Below are 21155 nucleotides of genomic sequence, written 5' to 3'. Positions count from 1 at the left end.
GCCACCTGGGTTTCCATGGTAAGCGCCGGGTCCAGATGTACCCCCAAGCTGTGGACCTCACTCTTTGCAGCAACGGTTGTCCCCCCAAAAGAAAGGGAGTTACCTATACCGCTGATGGAAAGACCGCCCACCCTCAAGACCTCTGTCTTATCCGGGTTCAGCTTCAACCCATTCGACTGCATCCATTCCAATACAGTCTCCAGGCTGTACCTTTTCTTGTACCTTTTCTATTCTTCCAGATCTGTGCAACAATTTATGTGTATTCTTCAGGAAGTTACTGTAATGATACCATTTGGAAGAGGAAATGGACAGTTTCTTTGCCCTATAGATTTCTTTCCATGGTATCCAGATACCTTTCAGTTCTCTGATTCAACACTTTGAAAGAAAACATGTAAAAGTTTGGGTCAGTTTCTTTTAAGTGAGGTCAATATTTGTCCTGTGCCAATAATATTGACAGATATTTGAATTCAGTCCCAAGTAATTAATTCAAACATTACATCCCATATATTCAACATCTTGGTGTCCCCAAGGTGACTTACAGTATGTTAAGATTTAAAAACTATACCATTCAACATAATATAAAAAGTAGACTGAAATTTTCTGTTCAGTTTGACCATGATAAACAGCTGCTCAATCGAATTGGTAATGTTTTAACCACTTCTAATTAAAGGATGAAAGGAGAATCAAGAAAAGGCCAAAATATTTTTGGGGAGTACATACTGACCAGAATCCTGATGTATTTATCTGGATGTGTAAGAGGAACTGCACAAGTTACTACAGATAATTGATAAGGTATATGACTGCCACATGCCATATGTCTGATCACATGCCCAATTGTGCACTCAGTATGCACCTGGAACTTTATCAATTAGTTGCAAGATTCTTCTTGCAAGTGCATAAATATCCAACATGATTTTGGCTACTTCTATAAAGTATTAGTCAAGTATAATGCATTCTTTGTGGAGTTTTGTGTAATGACAGTTCAGAAACTGCTACTGGATTAAAATATAGATTGCTAATGGGAAATCAGCATACCTTGCTAATGTTGAATGAGTGGGCACACTGGAAAAGGAATATGCCAGTCTGACAGATACTGTTGTGGGCATGTCTCTGTAACTGATATACTTACTAATTGCCTCTTATCTGGCCATGGACAACTTGAAACATCAACTATTTGATGATTCAAGAACACCCCTTATGTTGTATAGTTTTAATACCACACCAAATGCCATCTGCTAGTAATGGCAGGAGCGATTCCTTTTTTTTTGCTTTGTGACTTGCTCCTGGCAGCTCGTGCACTCTTCTCTCCCAGTTAAACCACACGGTTTAGCTTCTGAGACAAGTTAGTATTTACTAAGTGTAGGCATCTTTAAGCAGAACTTGGACTCAAGAAAGAAATATGAAGCAAAACCATATCCAGGATTTACAAAAGAAAAATAAGAACCTGAGTAATGCTGTTTGACAGTCATTCTCAGAAACAGACACTCAATACACCTGTTCATTTTTCTTGTGTACACACATTTTGGGACTTATAGCAAATTCATGACATTCAGTTCCCTACATAGTAGTTTTGTGAAAGTGAGTTATATTTTGACCTCACACAAGAGACATCATGAATTCCAATGAAAATTTATTTGGATTAAAAGAAAGACTCAGAGGTAAAATGCATCCTGCCTGAAATCCAAGTGCAGCCTTCTGGGCTTCGCCAAACAGCCCCACAACACTATCATCTGGTGCTTTTCCAGTCTTTGAGCATTTCCCCCCCCCCAATTTATTAAAGGTCAAGACGTTTTTCTATGGTTTAATCATTTTATATTATATTGCTATTGTTTTTATGAATTTTTTGTAACTTGTTGTTTGCCGCCCAGAATAGACTTTTGTCTAGATGGGTGGGATATAAATAAATAAAATAAATAAAGAGTAAATAAATTGACAAAAGGAGCTTAAAGCTAAAATTTATTGCTATGTTACTTGGGTAGGTTCCCAGTGTGGTGCAGTGGATACAATAATGGACTAGGACTCAGGAGTCCTGGGTTCGATTCCATGGCTCTGGCATGGAAACTCGCTGGTGTGTGTGTGGAACAGGTAAGATCACTCCTTAAATACCTCACTTACCTTGGAAACTGTACTAAAGTCACTATAAAGTGGTTCTGACTTGACAGTATATAACAATATTATTTGGACATATGTTTTCATTTTTGGCCAGTCCAACCACTTGGACGCAGCCCTTGAGGACTTCTCCAAAATTGAATTTGGCATATGATCTGACAAGATATTCCCCCTCCCCCCAGAAGCAAATGACATTTTAAAAATCCAGACAAATCAAAGTGTAGAACAAACAGTTGCTGTGATAGGCCAACAGGCCTCAGTGTGCACCTGTCTCAGTACATAGACCTCATCAGGTCCTGGAAATTCCAGGAACAAATCTGTTATTAAACTACTAATCCTTCTGTTGTATGATATTCCATATACCACAAAGAGGGTAAAATAGTAGTGTCTTAAGCAGAATCTGGTGTAGTAAAAGAGCTTGGACAATCCCACTTTATTATCAGTTTTTTTTTAAAAAAAAAATTCAGCTAATAATATACGGCTTTTGTTAAAACATAAATATTTCAACTGTGTACATTTTATTTTGCAACTGCACTTTTTTCCCCTCTGGAGTTACACCTTTTGAGTTTCATGACTGTTGTTGTTGTTTAGTCGTTAAGTCATGTCCAACTCTTCGTGACCCCCATTGACCAGAGCACACCAGGCCCTCCTGCCTTCCACTGCCTCCTGGAGCTGGGTCATGTTTCATGATACTTTTAGAAAATACTGGTCATATCAATCCTGATTGCAAAATGTCAGGAGTACTGTGAGTAGAAAATGAGCAACCATGCTATGTGGGGCAGAGCACTGGAAAAGTTGTGAAAGAGGCTGTGCTCTGGAGTCTCTGAAGTGGAGGGCTTGATGGAGAACCTTTTCAATGTAAAAAGAGCTCCATTCTAGACCCTTTTGCAAGAGAAAGCATTATCTTCACATTGAGCGAAACTCTGTCCTGCACCAGGCAACCTTCTCTGTGGGTGTAACTTTCAGAGACATATACTCATTTTTAAAAATAATAACTCCTATGGGACATAATTTCCTTCCGGGGATGGGGTCATACCTGTGTATTTTGAAGTTAATGCTGTACCTGGGTCTCATAGTCCTGATTTTTTGGGAGAAATACGGAATGTAAATCAAATCCCATTACATCAAATCAGTCAACATGAAAAATTGGTTTTATTGCCAGAACAGAGCTTTTACATCGAAAATCACTTCTGGGTTTTCCCCAAGTTTTTGTTTTGATTTGGTAGCAAGAAAGAGACACTTACAGTTGGTGTTTTTATTCAACTATTGGAAATGTTTATTGATCTACTGAAAGTCACCCAAATATGTACCAGGAGATCCTGATTTCCTTTAAGTCACCTCTGTTCTAGAAGGCAAGACAATCCCTTCTATTTTGTTCTTCTTCTTCTGAAACATAAAGTACTGAAATGCTTCAAATGGTTTTGTCAGGATTTGTCTCCTTAGAATTACTCCTGCCATCACCAGTCAAATGCTTGTATCCAAGAATAAATGTCCTGTAGGAGGTGTCTCTGGCTATGCCCTTTCAGCTTGCTGCACCCCAACCTTAAATAGGGCCTTGTAAACTCCTGCCATTGAGCCAAAGCAGTTACCCATGTCTTAGCCTTTGCTTTACTAACAGAAAATAAATAAATAAATAAGCAGCCAACTTGGAAAGGGAGTTGGATTAGGGACATGGCATAGAGGAAGAAATATACCAGATATATGGAATGGAGCTTTTCTTCCAATGTAAAAAGCTGTTATAAGTCTTTGTCCCCAATTTGGATCCCTCTCATCGTATGATTTACGCAACTCTCCCTGTGTCTGTTTTTAAGCTCTGAGCACAGTGATGCATTGGATGTTCATCCGAACAGAGGGATCACTGTACAAGCATAGTAAGGTTCAGAATGCAATGAAAATAGGCTTGCAGGAGCATACATAACGGAAAATATGAAAGATAGAAACATCCCCATTGAATGAAGAAGCCAATATAGGGCTTCTGGGGAAAGCTCTTCTGATTTTTAAAATATATTTCTGATAGCCACATAATTACCCACTAGCTGTGATGAGGTCCAGTTTTCAAACATGAGCCTGTCACTAGGTGTTTGATGCAAGGACCACATGCAATGCAACAACCAGGCTTCAGAGCCAGAGCCACTCAGCCCATACTGAATCCCAATATCTAGAAAATGCAAGATTGAAATGAGTGTCAACCAATTCAGGGTAGGAGGGGAAAAAAGTCTTGCTTCCCAAGTTTTCTTGCCCTGTTGCAGAATGCTGGTGTATTTTTCTTCTACTTTGATCTGTTTTACTCCAGTGCTGATTTTGCCTGTGTGGATCCTAGTACTGAGTTGTTCTGTTCTTTGTGGATGGGTGTTATTTGATGGATGGATGTTTCCTTATGAATGTTACTTTACTGATCAATCCCTATCCCTACATACTTTTGGAGAGACAAAATGTGAGAAGGAAGGAGAGAATGACACTGTTGGACTAAGGACAGGGAAGACAGGCAAAAAGGGATGACAATCTCTGCTGGGAATGAGCTGTAAGGGATCAATTCTAGATGTGTGTGAACAGAAAGTACCAGGATGACCCAGAGTGTCCCTATAAATCCCCTCCACATGTATAAGCACAAATACTGAGATGATCTGTTTAAATTTGGAACAAAAAATACCAGAATGACCCAGAGCAAGCCCAGAACAACTGGAGACAACACCACTGAGTATCAGCTGAATATCAGCTGAATATCAGCTGCTGGGTACCAACAGCAAGAGAAGGCTGTTGCCTCCATCTCCAATTTGTGGTTTTCCCAGAATCATCTGGTTGATCATGATCAGAAACAGGATCATGGAGCAGTCGGTATATACACTACTACAGTGGTGCCTCGCTTAGCGATGTTAATTCGTGCAGAAAAAATCACTGCTAAGCAATAACATTGCTAAGCGAAAATAAAAAGCCCATAAAAACGCATTAAAACGCATTAAACTCACCTTTAAGCGAAGATCCTCCATAGCGCTGCCATTTTCGGTGCCTCTAAAGCAAGGAATCAGTGCCTGAAAACAGCGGGTGGCCATTTCGTTTACCCGGCTGCCATTTTGAAACCGCAGATCAGCTGGCCGAAAATGGGGGCTTTGCGATTATCGCTTCCCTGCGATCATTGCAAACCGAAATTCACCCATAGGGACCATCACAAAGCAATCGCTTTTGCTAAGCGATTTTGCCGTAAAATGGAGTGATCGCTATGCGAGGCATCACTGTATTAATTTTGAGAAACTGAAGGACTCCACAATATGTAAGAGCTAGGGAGCACCTGGCTCGAATCTCATACTTGCCAGGAACTCATGAGGTAGACTTATGCAAAATATTCTTTTCCAAACACACTGACATGTAGAGCATGGAAATAATGATAATAACCTTCGGTACAAAGATAGTGTAAATGAAGTTTTGTTTTTAGCACTTAAAATGGACTATTTTGAAGCTGATCACAACAATTTATTATAGTCAACTTATGGTTGTGGTATTAACTCCCTTCAAACCATTTAGTCATTCAATACCACGATCAAAAAGTCAAGGCAGCTATTATACATCAGAATAACATTGCACAAAACATTTCCTACATGCAAACTTAGACTATTTGTGTTTGGGTGGCAGCCCCAAATACATTTAGGGCAATTATACAAAAGCAGTCCTTATGCTGTGTGAGACTGTTGAAGGTTACACCAGTCTCCCTGCCCCAAATACAAAACCTACTCATCCGTTCATTCGTTCATTCATTCATTCATTTTATTTGTTTCATTATAGGCTACCTTTCACCCGATAAAGGATCAAATATATGAGGTTGCCTTATAGGCAGATGGCTTGTTTGCTCACATAGACCAATACTGCTTACTCTGACAAACAACTGCAATCCAGGATGCAGGCAAGGGGCTTTCCAAATTTGGCTGACCTTCCGTCCTTTTGAAAGGAGGTGCCAGGTCTTGGATTCCAGGCACTCTTAGCACTGAAGCCATTCCTGTTCTCACAGGCATATTTCCTTTAAAAATTGCTTCAGCTTAACCTATGTAATTGGAATCTTTAATGTTTTTCAGCTACTGTACCTTTCATGTTTGAGGCCCTGTCTATACTTGCACAGGTATCATCATGGTTTGACCTCAAGTAGTGATCCCTTATATGTATGAAACTGCAGCCACATATTCTATATCACAGAATGCTTGTAACACTTCAGATATGATCCTTTCCAAAGGGCTGATCCAGACTTAGAATAAGCAGTGGCAAGACTAAATTAGGGCCTCCTGAATGCCTTCAAGAGTGACTAAGTCTAGATCCCATTTAGGGGAGGTGGGCTCCAATTCAGATACCAAGCTGTTAAATCTGTGTGAAGCAGTCTCAAGAGAAACACTTCACTGAGGAAGGAACTCCTCTTTAAGAAGGAAAAATACCCTAATTCAAGCTTGTACTTCTTGTGAGCCACAAAATGAGAGACAATGTACCACCATCTATTCTGGCCTGCCAGGTATGGATAGAGGATCACTTTATTCCATTCCCTCCTCCATTTCTTTTCCCACTCTACGCCAGCTAGAAAAGAACTCAAACCAGATATAGTTTGCATTCAGAAATCTACATTTTTAAGAACTTTGAAAAATATAACCATACATGTGTTTATATATGAAAGGTGGACAGAAAAATTGTGTGCGTTTCAGATCCTTACAGATATATTTTAGTCAGAAGGTGGATACACAGAGTGAAAAATGAGCATAAAATACATAAATCTCTTGTAAAATTGGGGGGGGGGGGTGTTCCTGAAAGGAAGAAAGAACCGTGTAGAAATAGCATGGACTGAACGTAAGGGTTGGAATGGAAAACGTCTGCAGAAATGTCAGATATGCATAGCCCTTGTGCTGGATAACCTGCTCTCCCATTCATTTTTGCTGGGCTAGGAGAACAGCAGAAACAGATGTGCAGAGCCCAGGCTGAGGTACTACATTTGGCGGCTGGGCTGGATTCTAAGAATCATGAACATTCATATCAAACTTCATTGGAGATGATTCTCCTATGCAACAATGCAACTTTCAGCAGTCTTTTCTGAAAACAAGCGTGAAGATCACAAATGTTCTGAAAAATTACTGAAACCTGATTGCTTAAGTTTTTTGTAAACGCCACAGTGGAAATACAATTTTGCCTGCTTCTGACATGAAATATTTGCTAAGTAGTGATCCCTAGACAAACATATCTGAAAGGAAACTCTTCTGGAATCAATCAACTTCAGATGATTATCATACCATAGCGGGAGCAGACTGAAACTGTTACAGAATCAGAGGTATTCAAAAACATGTGACTGCAAGTTGGAAAAAAAAAGTCTGTATTTGATACACTTTTGTTATATTATTAGTTCCTTATATTATTATTCCTTATAATATTATTTCCTTTTGATGAACATTCTTCTGTTAAAGAGGTCAGGACTCAAGACAAAAAGAACATAATTTTATCTGGCCACCAGAGGATATTTGTGTAATGTTTTGTGCCTTTTGCCTCCCCACATTTCATTTTTATTTAATCACTGACTGTGTAATGCTCCCCCTAAAAAGGTTCACCTGCTACTTACATTGCCATCTTTCCAACACCAAGCAAAATGCATATATGGACATTTCATTTAGTTGTAAATTTTTTATTCGTTCTGGCTTTAATTTGCTCTGTATTCATCGTTCTGTTGTTTTCTTGTGGATTTTATCTGTGGTTTTATTATTTAAATATTATGGTATAATATTATTGGCTGTACATCACCTTGAAATCTTGAGAGGATGAGAAGTGGTGTATAATAAATAAACAAAATGTTAATCAAATATTACTAAGTACAGCTCAAGAATATAAAAAATGCTAATTGTAAAAGTATAACACATTATAACCCCAACCTTCCACTGAAACCTCTATGAATCATTTACCAAACTCACCAGGAATCAAGTTTGTAAAGTGCCAGTCCCTGGCCATTTGCACCCACAGATACTTCAAAATAAACATCTTTTGTGCCACCTTATCAGTTCAGTTCTCTCTTCACCCTTGAACAGCCTGTTTCAATTTGAAGACATATGTTACTCTAGTCAAAACTCGCTATTCCAATCCTAAATGTTTTTACGCTGGCCATCATGTCAATGGATCTAACATTGTGGTTAATTTCCATTAATGTTACACTAACGTCCCCAAAGATTATGAATATAAGAATTTCTACAAAAATAAGGCAGCAAAAGTCCAGTGATAATGACCATATAGTATCAATATGTCATAACGGATGTAACGACTGAAAACATTTGTTTAATTGCATTTAAAATAAGTTCCGAAAAACACAATTATACATTCTAATATATTTTACATATAAAGGCAGAAATATATGAAAGAAGTGCAGATACCACATAATTTTTATATTAAAGTGGTGGATGCAAGTTAGTGACACACAAAAAAACAAAAACCTTCAGAAAAGATAGGTAGTCCCTGCCAGCAAATGTTTCACATTTTAAGCTCATTAATTATCACTTATTTTATTTAGATGCACTTTCGTTTGATTTTTTTTGCATAGCTTAAAATATTGCTGCACCATGTCAACTTCATGTCACGATGCCTGCGACAGTTCTTCTTTAACAAAAAAAAATTCAAGAGACTGTAAGAATTCACCTCTTCCTCATCACATAATATATAATTTCTAATTATTATAAATACATTGGGGTTTTTTTTCATTATCTGAATTGAATAGCATGCATTGGTATAGGTACTGTACAATCAAAATGCTGTTTGCAGACTTTATACAGTGTGCATTTTCTCAGCTCGACAATTTTAATTAGACGCACTGCTTAACAAAATTGAACAAATCGGGAAGGAAGAAAAAAAAGCCCCAAGAAAGTTAGTTAAAACAGAATCTCACAGTGCTTACCAAGATCCAAACAGAATTAAATACTGATAATTAAAATTGTTATTATTACTCGTTGTTATTATTACATAGAAATTAAGAAGTCCCACAATAGTTGACACACTTTAGAACCTAGCAAACATGTTTTTAAATAGAGATGCACTGATTAGATGGGGCACGAGCATCTGCTTTATCTTAATTAGAAGGAGAGGTGAATGACCACTGTTTATTTTCACTTTCCTCATTAATTATGAAAAACTGCATTTAATTCATCTTGCATGGTGAGAGACTGGCTCCGCAGATGTAGGTCGTAAGGGAAGTGGCTCTCTGTAGGCAACCTGAACACAGAACTCTGCCCAAGGGGACCCCTGGGTGGCACTGCACAATAATGCATGCCATAATTGTAATTTTTGCCATAGTCCAAAGCTTCTTCTTGCTTGAGGGAAAATATCCCATTATAGTTAATTGGGGGAGGACTTAAGGGACCGTCAAACTGCGGGCTGGAACACTCCGGAGAAGTGCTTTCATAGAAGGACTCATATGTGCTGCAGTAACTGTAGGGTTTCATGGACTTGGCGTTATCAAGCGTTCCGTGACCTGGAGGAGTGTTCAGCTCTGGGCTGTGATATGGAGGGTAGAAGGAGGAGTAGGGAGATCGGGTGTGATGGGCTGTTTCCCCTGTCTGACTCATCAGGAAACTTCTGGCATTCAGCTGTAGGCAGCCCGCCACCAAGTTTGTCGTTGGCTGGGAGAGACCTTTGCACAAGTTTTGAACAAATGTTAACAGGTCAGGCCTCTTGCCAATTCGTAAGATTTCTGAAAGAGCCCATATATAATTTTTGGCCAGTCTCAAAGTTTCTATTTTAGACAGTTTCTGTGTTTTAGAATAACAAGGGACCACCTTCCTTAAATTGTCCAGAGCATCGTTGAGGCCATGCATTCTATTTCTTTCCCTTGCATTAGCTTCTTGTCGCCTGAATTTGACCCTATCCATTCTCATCTTGGTCGTCTTTTTTTTCCGGAGGCCTCTCCTTCGGGGCAAACCGTTCTCATCCTCTTCTTCTCGGTCATCTTCCACCTCCTCTTTCTCTGTGTCTTCTGCTGTGGATCTTTTAATGCTTTTTCCTTGGTGTGTAATCTGCTTCACAAAGCTGTCTGGCTTCTTGATTTGCTTTGGGTCTTCACTTTCTCTGGAAAACTTTCTGCACATCTGGGACTCTGGCATTATAACAGACTCATCAAATGGTAGCGTTAACATGGTGTTACAATCTTATGTGACCTGAAAGAATGCCAGCACAAGATTTTAAAGGTATCAATCTGTAAAGTTTACTTTTTAATATAAATCTTCAGCTAACTTTTATTTAATGCCTAGTACTTCAAATATACTTGTGTGAACATTTGTGCACATGTATAAATATACATCTTCAAATAACAGAGTACATTTGCATATATAAAATTTGTTATATTTGTGTATGAATTTAGTTCCCAGCTATTCACTGGAAATGCTTGGTAAATATCAGAATAAAAATATTTACCTGTAACAATTCAGACAAAGTTAAAATTTTAAAATTAACTCCCTTTACCTCCTTTCTAGTTCACTTTTGTTAAGCCCAAATGTTCACAACATTTAGGAGTGTGAAATTTATTAAAAAGTAACTTTTAAAAATGCATACATTTTATTTTAATGTCAAATGAAACAGAACAATAATTTTGAATTAAAATTGCTGTCTGTTAGTTGACACATGATAGCAATAACAATACTTTAAACTTTTATATTGTAATGTGTTTGCACATATTGTTCTTCAAATGATCGCAATCAAATCTGAATTGACTGAAAAGAATTAAAATGGAAGGCAAATGAATCATTCAGTGACTTAATTAAAATGTATCGAGTCTTTTTCTAATAATTAGTATGAAAATGTGTGATACACAGATTATTTCTTTCCTATTAAATTAGAGTAGCATAAATATTAAACATATTCATAGAAGGTCTTCCGTAGTAAACCTCTTACTCAGTCTTTATTTTTCAAAATACAAACAAACAAAAATCTTAAACCAAATTTCCCAATTTTACAATCAACCCACATTTTGGTATTTTATTCTTTTGAAAAATCTAAAGCAAATCTTCTCACACTCTATTACAGCATCTGTGTTCTTCAAGGAACAGACGCTTCCCTCCAGCTAATATCTGACAGGAATGGGCTGTGGATTTTGACTGCAACTGGGCACGTGTGTTCTGAATCCAGAATGAAACAGGGTTGGTGGGGAGGGGGAGAGAAACAATTTCCTTGTCATTGTGTTGCTTCTGCCCCATAGTCACTTTTCAAGCAGCATATTTCAGGATTCACAAATTAACAAATACAGAAATATAAATTCAGAAGTAAAGACAGACATGGGTTTGTTTGTTTTTTTCAAAAATTCAAGAGCTAAACGAAAGCCTTCATCTCTCTGAGTATTGTCCTTCTAGTATTACATAATTAGTAAAAGTATGCAACAACAGTTAAGAAACAGTACAATATGAAAAGAATCAAAAACAGCATGCATAAAACACAAAGCTTTTTATCCTGGATCTTTCAAAGACTTGCATGCACACTTAATAGCATAGATTAAAAATATAGATAGATATATGTTTATATTACCTTGGCCTTTTTAAAAAAAGTCATTCAATAATCAGGTTCCATTTTGTGCCTTCCAAATCTTTTCAATCTGAATGTCGCATCATCTCCTGGAGTCTAGATCTGTGTATATCTGCACTATCTCATTGATCTCTAAAAAGTGACATTGATGCCAACTGCCAGAGCTGGTACCCATGCCATCTGCTGGTGACGTCACAGGGCAGAGAAAACCATGTGATCTTTTCTCCTGGGACCTTCATTCTGCACTGATCATCTGGCATCCCTGTAAGTGGGTACCAGCATTCATGTATCAACACAGAAGGTTAGGCTGATAGGGGAGTGAAAGCGCAGAGTGGGGGGAATACACACCAGCATTTCATATGCAGTCGATGCAGTTCTCTGAGTTTTTGTTGAACAGGCAGACATGTCAACATTTCACTTTTATCCCTATCCACAGGTATATTTGGCTTCTACTTGATAATAATCTGATTTTAAATGAAGAAAGGATTTTTGTCATATTGATCTGAATGCCATGTGCACCTTGGATACTTTGAAGTTAGAAGCAGCTGTCAATAAAGAACTGAGAAAGTGTCTTGCCACTTTACCTGAAGCACATTCAGCTCACATAAAGGGTGCTCAGAACTACTGTTTGTCTAGCATTGTTGTGATCTCTCTCTCTCTCTCTCTCTCTCTCAATCTCAACCTCCCTCTGTCCCCCCCCCTTCCCTTGTATCTCTGTGTCCCCGAAATGAATGTATTTGAACTTGAATTTAGATTCTCTTTTGGAAACTGTATGAACCACCACTTTTCTCCCCTCTAGTGTCTTTAAGGCATTTTTGAAGAAGCTGGCAGGGGTTGGGGTGGGGAGACAATTTAAAGGTAAGTGAATGGTTTCAGAAATCAGTGTCGTCTACAACTTACATATATTACCACTCCACTTTCTCCTATTGACCAGATGCCCTATTTGCACCTTCAAACTCAGAAGGCAGTTCAAGATGAGCAACCTTGGGTCTCCCTGGAGTTTTCGTAATACTTACCTTGTTTTGAAAAACTAATTCAGGATTGGAATTGGTTTTTGATTTTTGCTTGATTTTTTTTGTCTTTTGTTTTTCAAAAAATTTAAGTATCTTGCTAATGTCATCTGATCCTTATTCTTTCTTCTGTCACACACCACATTTTCTTTTACTTCTGTCTGCCTCCCCAGTAATTTATGGTCTCCTTCTGCACCCTTCTTTCTTTTTTGTATCATCATCTTCAACAACAGCCAATAAATAGTGAAATGAAGCTAATGGTTCTTTCCCCCACCCCTGCAAAGCATGCCCTGACGAACTCCACCTTATTTGTTCAGGTGTAAAATATTTCCAAGAAGTTATACCTATAATTGATAGTGGATATATTGTTTAGCTTGAAAAGAAAATAGATGTCAATGTTGTAGTTGTTTTTTAAATTCAGCTATTCCATGATCAATCCTTATGCCTTGTAGTCATGTGTTGTTTTCTATGGATTTATTCAAAGTGAAAACCATTTGCTTCTAGAATTAAAATAATCCCTGGCAGAACTACGGCTGTTATGAGTCTGTGTCAGCATTTCCAGCATGGTTTTATCTACCCTGCTCCTTCAAAAAAGGTTTATGGCTCATTTTAATTCACCATGGACCCAAAGTTGACATTAATGTTCCCTGATCCTAATCCCATTATTATTACAAAATTCTATTTAAAACTGTTTGGATGCTCAAAAAGAAAATGGGAGATGTGTTTAAAAATGACGTAAGGCGTTCTTATATGCCTCCACTTTAAGAATCCTGCATTCCCTACTTTTTTTAATTGCTGTGAAAAAGATACAGGCCATTAGCTCGTAATCTAAATTAGTGCTATGCATAAGACGACATACATCAGAATGGAAGCAAGATAATAAAACTTATGTAGCAAGTGCTAGTAAACAATGGGTTTCAGTGCCCCTCCCCCCTCAGTATCTCTACCCAAAACAGACTGAATAGGTATTTATTTTTTTGTGGAGCATAGTACTTTAATTTGTGTTGTGTTTTAGTAAGTGCACTTCAACATAGTATTAAACATGATCTTTTGTCAAAAGGGACAGGGGAAGGAGTGAGTGAAAAGGATTTATTTTTGGAAAGCACTGAGTTCAGTTGTTAACTCTTTAATAGATGTTTCCATATTCAGTTTGCTACAATGCACTATAAACCAATCCTGCAAGTTAGAGCAGCTTAATATGCTTTAAGGGACATGGCTTATTTTTAACATGCATAAGACACAAAACTGTAGAAAAGCTTTATATAGTAATAAATTGCTGTAGTGGGAACTACATTATTTCCAAGCCATGTCAGATTATTTTCCATCAACCTCCTCCTTCTCTTAAAATGTATTTTTAAAAAAATCAAGCAAAGCCATACGAAAATAATATATTTCTATATCACCACTAAGACAACTATGAGCAAATCATAGAAGATCCTATTAACGCTACATTTTGCAGTCCTTTACATAAATCATGTGGTTTTTAAAGGTTTGCGGATAAACTGCTGTGAAACAAAATAGCTGCAGTAGAAAGGTTTTAAAAGCATCCATCGTGTACGCCTAATAATTTTGCGTACAGAAATTTCTTTTACTACATATCCTGCTATAGAGTCCCATGATACACAAATAATCCTTGTTGCATTCATCATTTTGCATGTACAGGACAAAAATCATGATGCGAGTATTAAAAAGAACCAAAAACATTTGTTTTGGAACTTAATATAAAAAGGGCTCACATACATTTGTTGTAGGAGTTGTATATGCAAGTTGGGGCTGGAAAAGAGTCATTCCTAATCAAGAAGGAAATGTTATCCTTCAGCCACTCCTTTTCCATGTTGGCTGCCTTCATCTTAAATCTAGAATCCAGACCCTTAAGTGTGGCAGAAACATGGATCCAGAACTCTTCTGCAAATGTGGCTGGGAAAGAGAGAAAGGGGAAGCAGCAGATGGTGAAAGGTTTAAGCCTCCTCCCACTTGCTGCTTCTCCTCTGAAAATAATGTAGCCTTATTTGGGCATGAAATCTGAAACCATAAAGAGATGCATTCCTGATGGGAGGTGCAGGGGCATACCTAGGCTTGCCCAGAACTAAGTCAGACCTTTGTGTGTTCACCACCAAGATCCACAGAAGGACTTGTAAGTGTATTCATCTGAACAGACTTAACAATGTTTCCATGATCACAAGCCATGCCTTATTGGAGCTCCTGGCTTTTAAAAAATGGTGTGAGTTTATCAATACATTGACACTGAACACATATTGGTCTGTCTTACTTCTGAGTGGGGTGGGGATGTAGGAGGGTAGAATCTGCCTGTGACTCCACATCAGTACCATGATTACAGCCCTACACACTTGCAGGGCTGAATGCTGGAATAGGGCTTGTGTGAAAGATAAGTGGATTGTAAAAACATGCAATGGTAGAGGAATAGTTATTCTCTCTCCAATGCAGTATTTTGCTTATGAAGCATTCTGAAGTTGTTGATGGGGTGATCACTTGCATAGCCAAAGAAAAAATGCATCTGTTTGAAGAAGGATGAAGATTTGTGTAACATATCTATATACTAATTCATATGGATAATTGTACATTTAGAAATAATTACTTTGATTTAGATAGAAATACAATAACTTTCAACATAGTTCAAAAGTGAAGACTGGAAGCAGGTGACCTGTTTGCCTCCTCACGTTGCTGTCCAGCTGCTGAATACAGATTGGGAACTTCCTGTTTCTTGCACTCCTTTCTTGAAACAGAATGTGGACTTTACTTCCTCAAGTAAAAACACCCTCAAACAGAAAAATGTCACTTGCAAAGCAGTGCAATTTTCTTTTTACTCTCCTACCATGAAATTTTCTTTTCATAATTTTATTAAGTATATTACTGGTTCATAAATATCAATATATGCACAATCAAGACCAAAGCATGTACCAGATTTTATGATAACTGTGGAGTGAGTGGATTGAAATATCTTGCTTTTTCTTGAAATTCTTGGATTTATTCAGACTGATGCAAATTTAATCTGGGACTGAATTGGTAAGCCTTATATTATGAACCAAATAAAGATTTTAAAAAATGGATACCAATACTGTCTGAAATGATTTACAGATGAATAGCAATGCACAGGGTGGCAGACCATTTTGTCTATGTATCGTCTGGACTAGTAAAATAAGCCTGCAGTCCTTCAGTCTTCGTACAAGTTCTGATTCCACAAGGACTGAAGGACTTGCCTTAAACAGCACAATGGTTTACAGTGAATACATGCTGAGATGAGCAGTTTGTTTCAAAGCACACAGCATGTTCTAAATTAAATGTAAATGTACAAAGACACTGCGCAATTAAACTGACACTACACAGATAGAAGCAAAAAAATAAAGCCACACAGAAGCAAGTAGATTTGAAGTGAGGTTGGCCTTGGGCGGCTTTTTCACACTTGAACTGAAAAGTCAAAATGGCATTTTTCATTCATCCTGCCACTTTCAACTTTGAGCCACAGCTTTTCAAACTCACACACAGATAAACAGGTGGAGATGGAGGTTTGGGGAAAATAATGGTGTCAAATTTAGCACCAGCTGCTGAATATCATGACCCACAGTTGGAGAACACATACATCCAGGACACTTTACGATTAGGTAGAATGAAGCACACTTGAAGTTTCGATATAAATTCACGGTTGAAAGATCCACCTTTACATGACACAGTGCCTCCTTTCTGCACCACATGGACATATCATGATGAACAAATAATTTTTCTCTTATTTTTGCTTGCTAGAGAAGGGGATGGGAACCTTTTGTTTCCAGTTTTGAACTACCAACTGTTGTTCATGTTATACAAACATGTGATGTTTGTATAACATGTTTAACAGTGGTGTGATTATGGGCTTGGCTACATGGATCATTTGGAGTGGGCTGGTGCAAGCTAAAGACAGTTGCTTATGGTTGGGTAGAGATACAGCATATTATGCAGTGTGATCTGCTCATCCACGTGGCCATATTTGCTTTAGCTCCTTTAAGAAAAGTTGTAAAGAAAGAAAAACTATAAAGGAAAGGCGGGAAAGTCCCCCTTCTTGCCCCCTCTTGTCTCCTTCCACTTCTGGGATGAAGATGTCTCTCCCCCACCCAAAAGGTGCAGCAAATCAATGCTGCCCTAATTGGTTAAAAAAAGAGCCCACTTTGCTTCCTCCTTCTGCTCTATGGAAGGTAGGAAGTTTTTAATTTCTCAGTCTCCCAGTAACCCAATATTGGTAAGTGATAAAGCCATCTCTTTGAGCCACTAATGATAGTGGGAAATTAAAACCAACTGGGAAGTTAAAAGTAGAAAGCTCCACTTTGGTTCATTCCTAGTGACTGCACATCCTCGAAATGAACAAAACAAAGTGATCCTTAAAAAGAGTAGCCACTAACAGAAAAATGAGGGTAGGGACATCGAGGGGCAGGCTGGCTCACTCTAGTAAATACATCATCTGATTGCTGGCAAAAAGAGCACACCAGTCCATCCCCAAAGTGGACCAAACAGTGGGTTAAATGCCTGCGTAATTATTCTGTATGTGTTTTTCCCCCTCCAGAGCAAGCCTATCACCACAGCTTGTTTTATTTAAGCATAGTTTGAACCAATCACAGCCCCCCAGATTCAGACTTCATGAGGAATCATGGTTTGTTTAAAGGTTGAAGTGAAAATATTTTACCTCTTTGCAGGCATGAAAAAATAAAGGAAGGGGATACTATCCCCACTCATTTATGAAGCCAGTATGCAATTTCAGTTAAGCACTGAGAAACTGTATCAATGTTTGGCAGCTCTCATATTCTTGTTTATTTCATGCCCGGCATTATCCTGAAGCTACTTTGAGAAGCTGTTCATAACTCCTGTTCTAAAAGGGGGACTATTACCAGATCCAAGCAAGCGATATCTTAGCCATTGATGGTGCCTTGGATTTGTAGAAAACATGAAAATGTGGCAGACATTCGTAACTAATAACAAATCATGAGTTATAAATAAAACATGTGCTACCTTTAATAAGGGAGAATTCTGTTTGAAGTGTAATTACTGGTAAATGTTTCCAGTATGGTTGCAGCATCCCATTCTCTGAGAGTTCAGAACCAAACCCGGAGACGTAGTGGGGAGTTCTTGTATTATCACAGGTCTTTCTGATGATCCCTTGGGATGCTATGGGAGCAGATCCTTCAGCAACCACACACCACTGCAAAGTGCAAATGGTGTCTGAGTGTCTGTGTGTGCACCTGAATATGACATATAGATAAAAAGTGGATGCCATGTGAATTTAAAGCCCAGTGAAATAGTGCTAGCAAGGACCTTCCTCTCAGCATTTTTGGGAGAAATTTGCAGGCTAAAAGCTATAACACACAATAGAAAATAAATGCATTACGTAAGGGTATTTTCTGCACTAAAGTATTTTCTGCACTAAAAGTGAGATGGGGTGAATCAGTACCCTATCGCTACATCTTTGAGTGACTTGCAGTATGTCAGGATAAACTCCAGAACCAGATTAAGATTACCATGCCAACAGCATCTCATTTCTTGAGGTTTTGAGGGAAAGCATGAGACCCAGAAAAGGAATTCATGATGGGGTGGGGGACAGAATCTCAGGGACAAGCCTTACACCAGGTCACTCCACTTTTCAGTCATGAGCATGTGGTCTCCGTTAAGTGTATTTTCTACCACAGACTGGGAGTTTGTAGAATTTTGATGGTTTCTTTAAAAGCAACTAAAAAATAATTTTGGAATAATGAGAAAATGAAAAGTTGCTTTCAAGCATATGCGTAATGGTCCCTTGATTATTTTTCAGGGGTTTGGAACATAACTGTGACCAGTTGATTTTCAAATGTATCTTTCCAAGATCTGCGGCTGACACAAAAAGTCAGCATAGAATTTATGCTTCATAAACTCATAGGTTTATGATACACTTCCACAGCATGGCAGGGGTGTGGAGCTGCCAGCGTGTCACTGTGTGCTCCCAGGGCCTCCAAAAGAACTTGAGGTCAGCCCAGTGTCCACAAATGTAGGTGGAAGCCACTTTGCTGCTGGCTTCAGCAACCTAAAAACCAGCCTAGTTTTCTATGAAAGAAGATGTGATGGCTTCAGCGTCATTAATATTTAGTATTAAACCCCCCACCTTTGGCTTACCAATATAAATAGCAGTTTTCAAAGAATCCATAATGTCTTTGTTCAAAGAGCTCTTACAGTTACATATTAATAGCATGCTTAGAGCATCCCTACTACCCAATAGTCCTATATGTTTGATAACAGATCAATATGCAGAAATTGGCAGCAACACTTTTTTGCAGAAGACGACTAGCTGCATCATATTACGATAGTATGTACACACCTTGGTGATGCTAAAGGCACAGGATCGAGGCTAGCAAAATAGCTGGCTGCCCTAGCTGATTTACATTTGGGATTTGTTTGTGTACAGTGGTTTGAAAGAGAAAATGTCAGGATTGTCCTATGATGGTCATATGTCCTCCTTTAGTGAAGACAGCCATCTGTTTGAAGAGCTGTCCTCCTTTCCCGTGGTGTGTAAGTGGCCAGTGATTCTCCCTGTCTGAACAGGGGGAATCAGCCTTGTCTCAAGTAAAATTGATGGGGTTTTTTGGTGGGGGGGTATTTCTTAAGAAAAGATGGAAACAACACACACTGATGTAACTGCTGATGGATGGCAAGAAGGATACGTCATGTCATGGCACTTATGTATGAACTTCAGAAGGGAGGTCAACCCCAGGAGTGGACTTTCTGAAAACCCCATTTGGATGGTTCCTCTGGAATAACTGATTGTTGTCTAGCTAGATATTTCAACAAAACCACAGTGTAGGAGGGTGACCTGTGTTTATTTTCTTTCTATATTTATATATTCATTTTCACTAAGCTTTAGAAAATCCAAGGCATGGGGCAATTTACAGAGTTAATAGAGATAGAGATATCTGCTTAAGCAAAAACACCACCCAAAAGTAAAAAAAATGCATATAAATTTTCAACAAAACAGGCACAAGTGTTTCATATATCTCTTTCGTATATATGAAAAAAGTGACTTGGCAATAAGTTACTTTCTGTCATAAAAGGACAAAACTAAGAGAACATTGATATTTCTTTTTCAGAGATGTAAAGAATCTCAAGACCTTAAAAAAATTATTTACATCTGAGTAACAGTAAACTTCCCGTCTTTCCACCCCCACCATGTTCCAAAGCTATTTTAACACATGCAATACAAAAGCAAAGATAGCCTTTGTTAAAAAGTTTAATGTCCTTAATTAGTAGAATTGTCGGACTAATTAGAATACCAATTAGAATTGGCAGGGCTATCGTTAATTTGGATGTGCTGTGGTCTAGTGTTAATTGCTATTCAACCTATAGTTGGCGAAAGAGTGAGAGAAAGTAGATAAATGTACACGCAGACACACAAACTATTTTAAATGTTAAGGGTCCATAACCATAATGATCTTCACAGTTGATGCATACTTAGGGAGTCTTTAATTCGGGGAAATGTTGATGAAAAGTCAACAGCTGTAAATGAAAAAATCTCAGTGGCTGAAAAAGAGGGGGGGTTGTATGGTTTTCAAAGTATTACTATTTGTAACTGAATTTTTTTAAATGGTGATGATCCTATTACATGGTTGTTATGGGTTTTCTGGGCTGAGAGCACTCTGTGCTCTGAGTTCTGACTCCTGTCCTCTGAAGATGCCTGCCACAGAGACGGGTGAAATGTTAGGAAGAAAAACCTGAAGAACACAGCCAAACAGCCCAGAAAACCCGCAACAACCATTGGATCCTGGCCGTGAAAGCCTTCGAAAATCCTATTACATCTTTACACCCTTGTAACTTGATCAACATGAATTTCAGCCATGAACTTGAGGAAATAAGAAGTCAGCATAGGCATTTGCTATAGCACACTGAGTCATGCAATTAGTTTGTGATAGCAAATGTGTACATAAGTTTCTTAACTTACAGCACTTTGTGGCTCAAAATTTACACTAATGGAGTTACACTGGCTGGTGTAACTTACAGGATTCTGGGCAAGAGTTTCAAACGACTGGAATAGACTACAGTTAAGAACTATGACTACAGTTAAGAACTGCCAGGATTATATTGATTCAGTAATGGTTTACACATCACATGAAATGCAGATTTCTCTAAAAGGAATGTGTAAGTTTAGAATGATGAGCAATTTATATATCTACACGACAGGGCAGAAATCCTATGCCAATAACCAACTCTTTTTACAAAGGGCAATATATGGATCGTGCAATGTGTAATGAGCAAGGGAAAAACAATCCTACCACTGATCTCCTACCAAATACCTCTTAATTATCAATAGGCAATAGGCAACGAGGAGGTCCACACAACCACCTGCATGTGTTGGACGCCAGAACAATGTACTGGCTGGCCCTCATCCCCGCCAGGGGTGATGGTGCTGGCAAAGCCTCCTAATGATTGTGTGTTTGTCAGCTGTGTGAAGAACACCTACCAAAGTATGTGTATTGGGCTACTTCATGGGATGAGGAATGATGAGTTAAGGCAAGTGCAAATCTT

General features: G+C 38.3%; 1 protein-coding gene and 1 long non-coding RNA gene across 2 annotated transcripts; one reads left to right on the top strand and one right to left on the bottom strand.

The window, feature by feature from the left end:
- The first annotated feature begins 613 nt into the window (after nt 1-613).
- LOC144583553 (uncharacterized) lies at nt 614-3698 on the top strand. The gene is made up of 2 exons (XR_013537389.1): nt 614-792; nt 1980-3698. It is a non-coding gene; the product is annotated as an uncharacterized LOC144583553 (long non-coding RNA).
- Nucleotides 3699-8371: 4673 nt separating this feature from the next.
- Nucleotides 8372-20178, bottom strand: NEUROD6 (neuronal differentiation 6). The gene is made up of 2 exons (XM_020803431.3): nt 11620-20178; nt 8372-10259 (listed from the first exon to the last, which is right to left on the bottom strand). Exon 2 carries the CDS (start codon nt 10236-10238, stop codon nt 9225-9227), a length of 1014 nt encoding a protein of 337 aa, XP_020659090.1. The 5' UTR covers nt 10239-10259; nt 11620-20178; the 3' UTR covers nt 8372-9224.
- Nucleotides 20179-21155: the final 977 nt, after the last annotated feature.

Source organism: Pogona vitticeps, chromosome 6 (genome assembly GCF_051106095.1).
Source record: "Pogona vitticeps strain Pit_001003342236 chromosome 6, PviZW2.1, whole genome shotgun sequence".
NCBI classification, from domain to species: Eukaryota; Metazoa; Chordata; class Lepidosauria; order Squamata; family Agamidae; genus Pogona; species Pogona vitticeps.
This window is presented reverse-complemented; position numbering and strand designations above follow the sequence as displayed.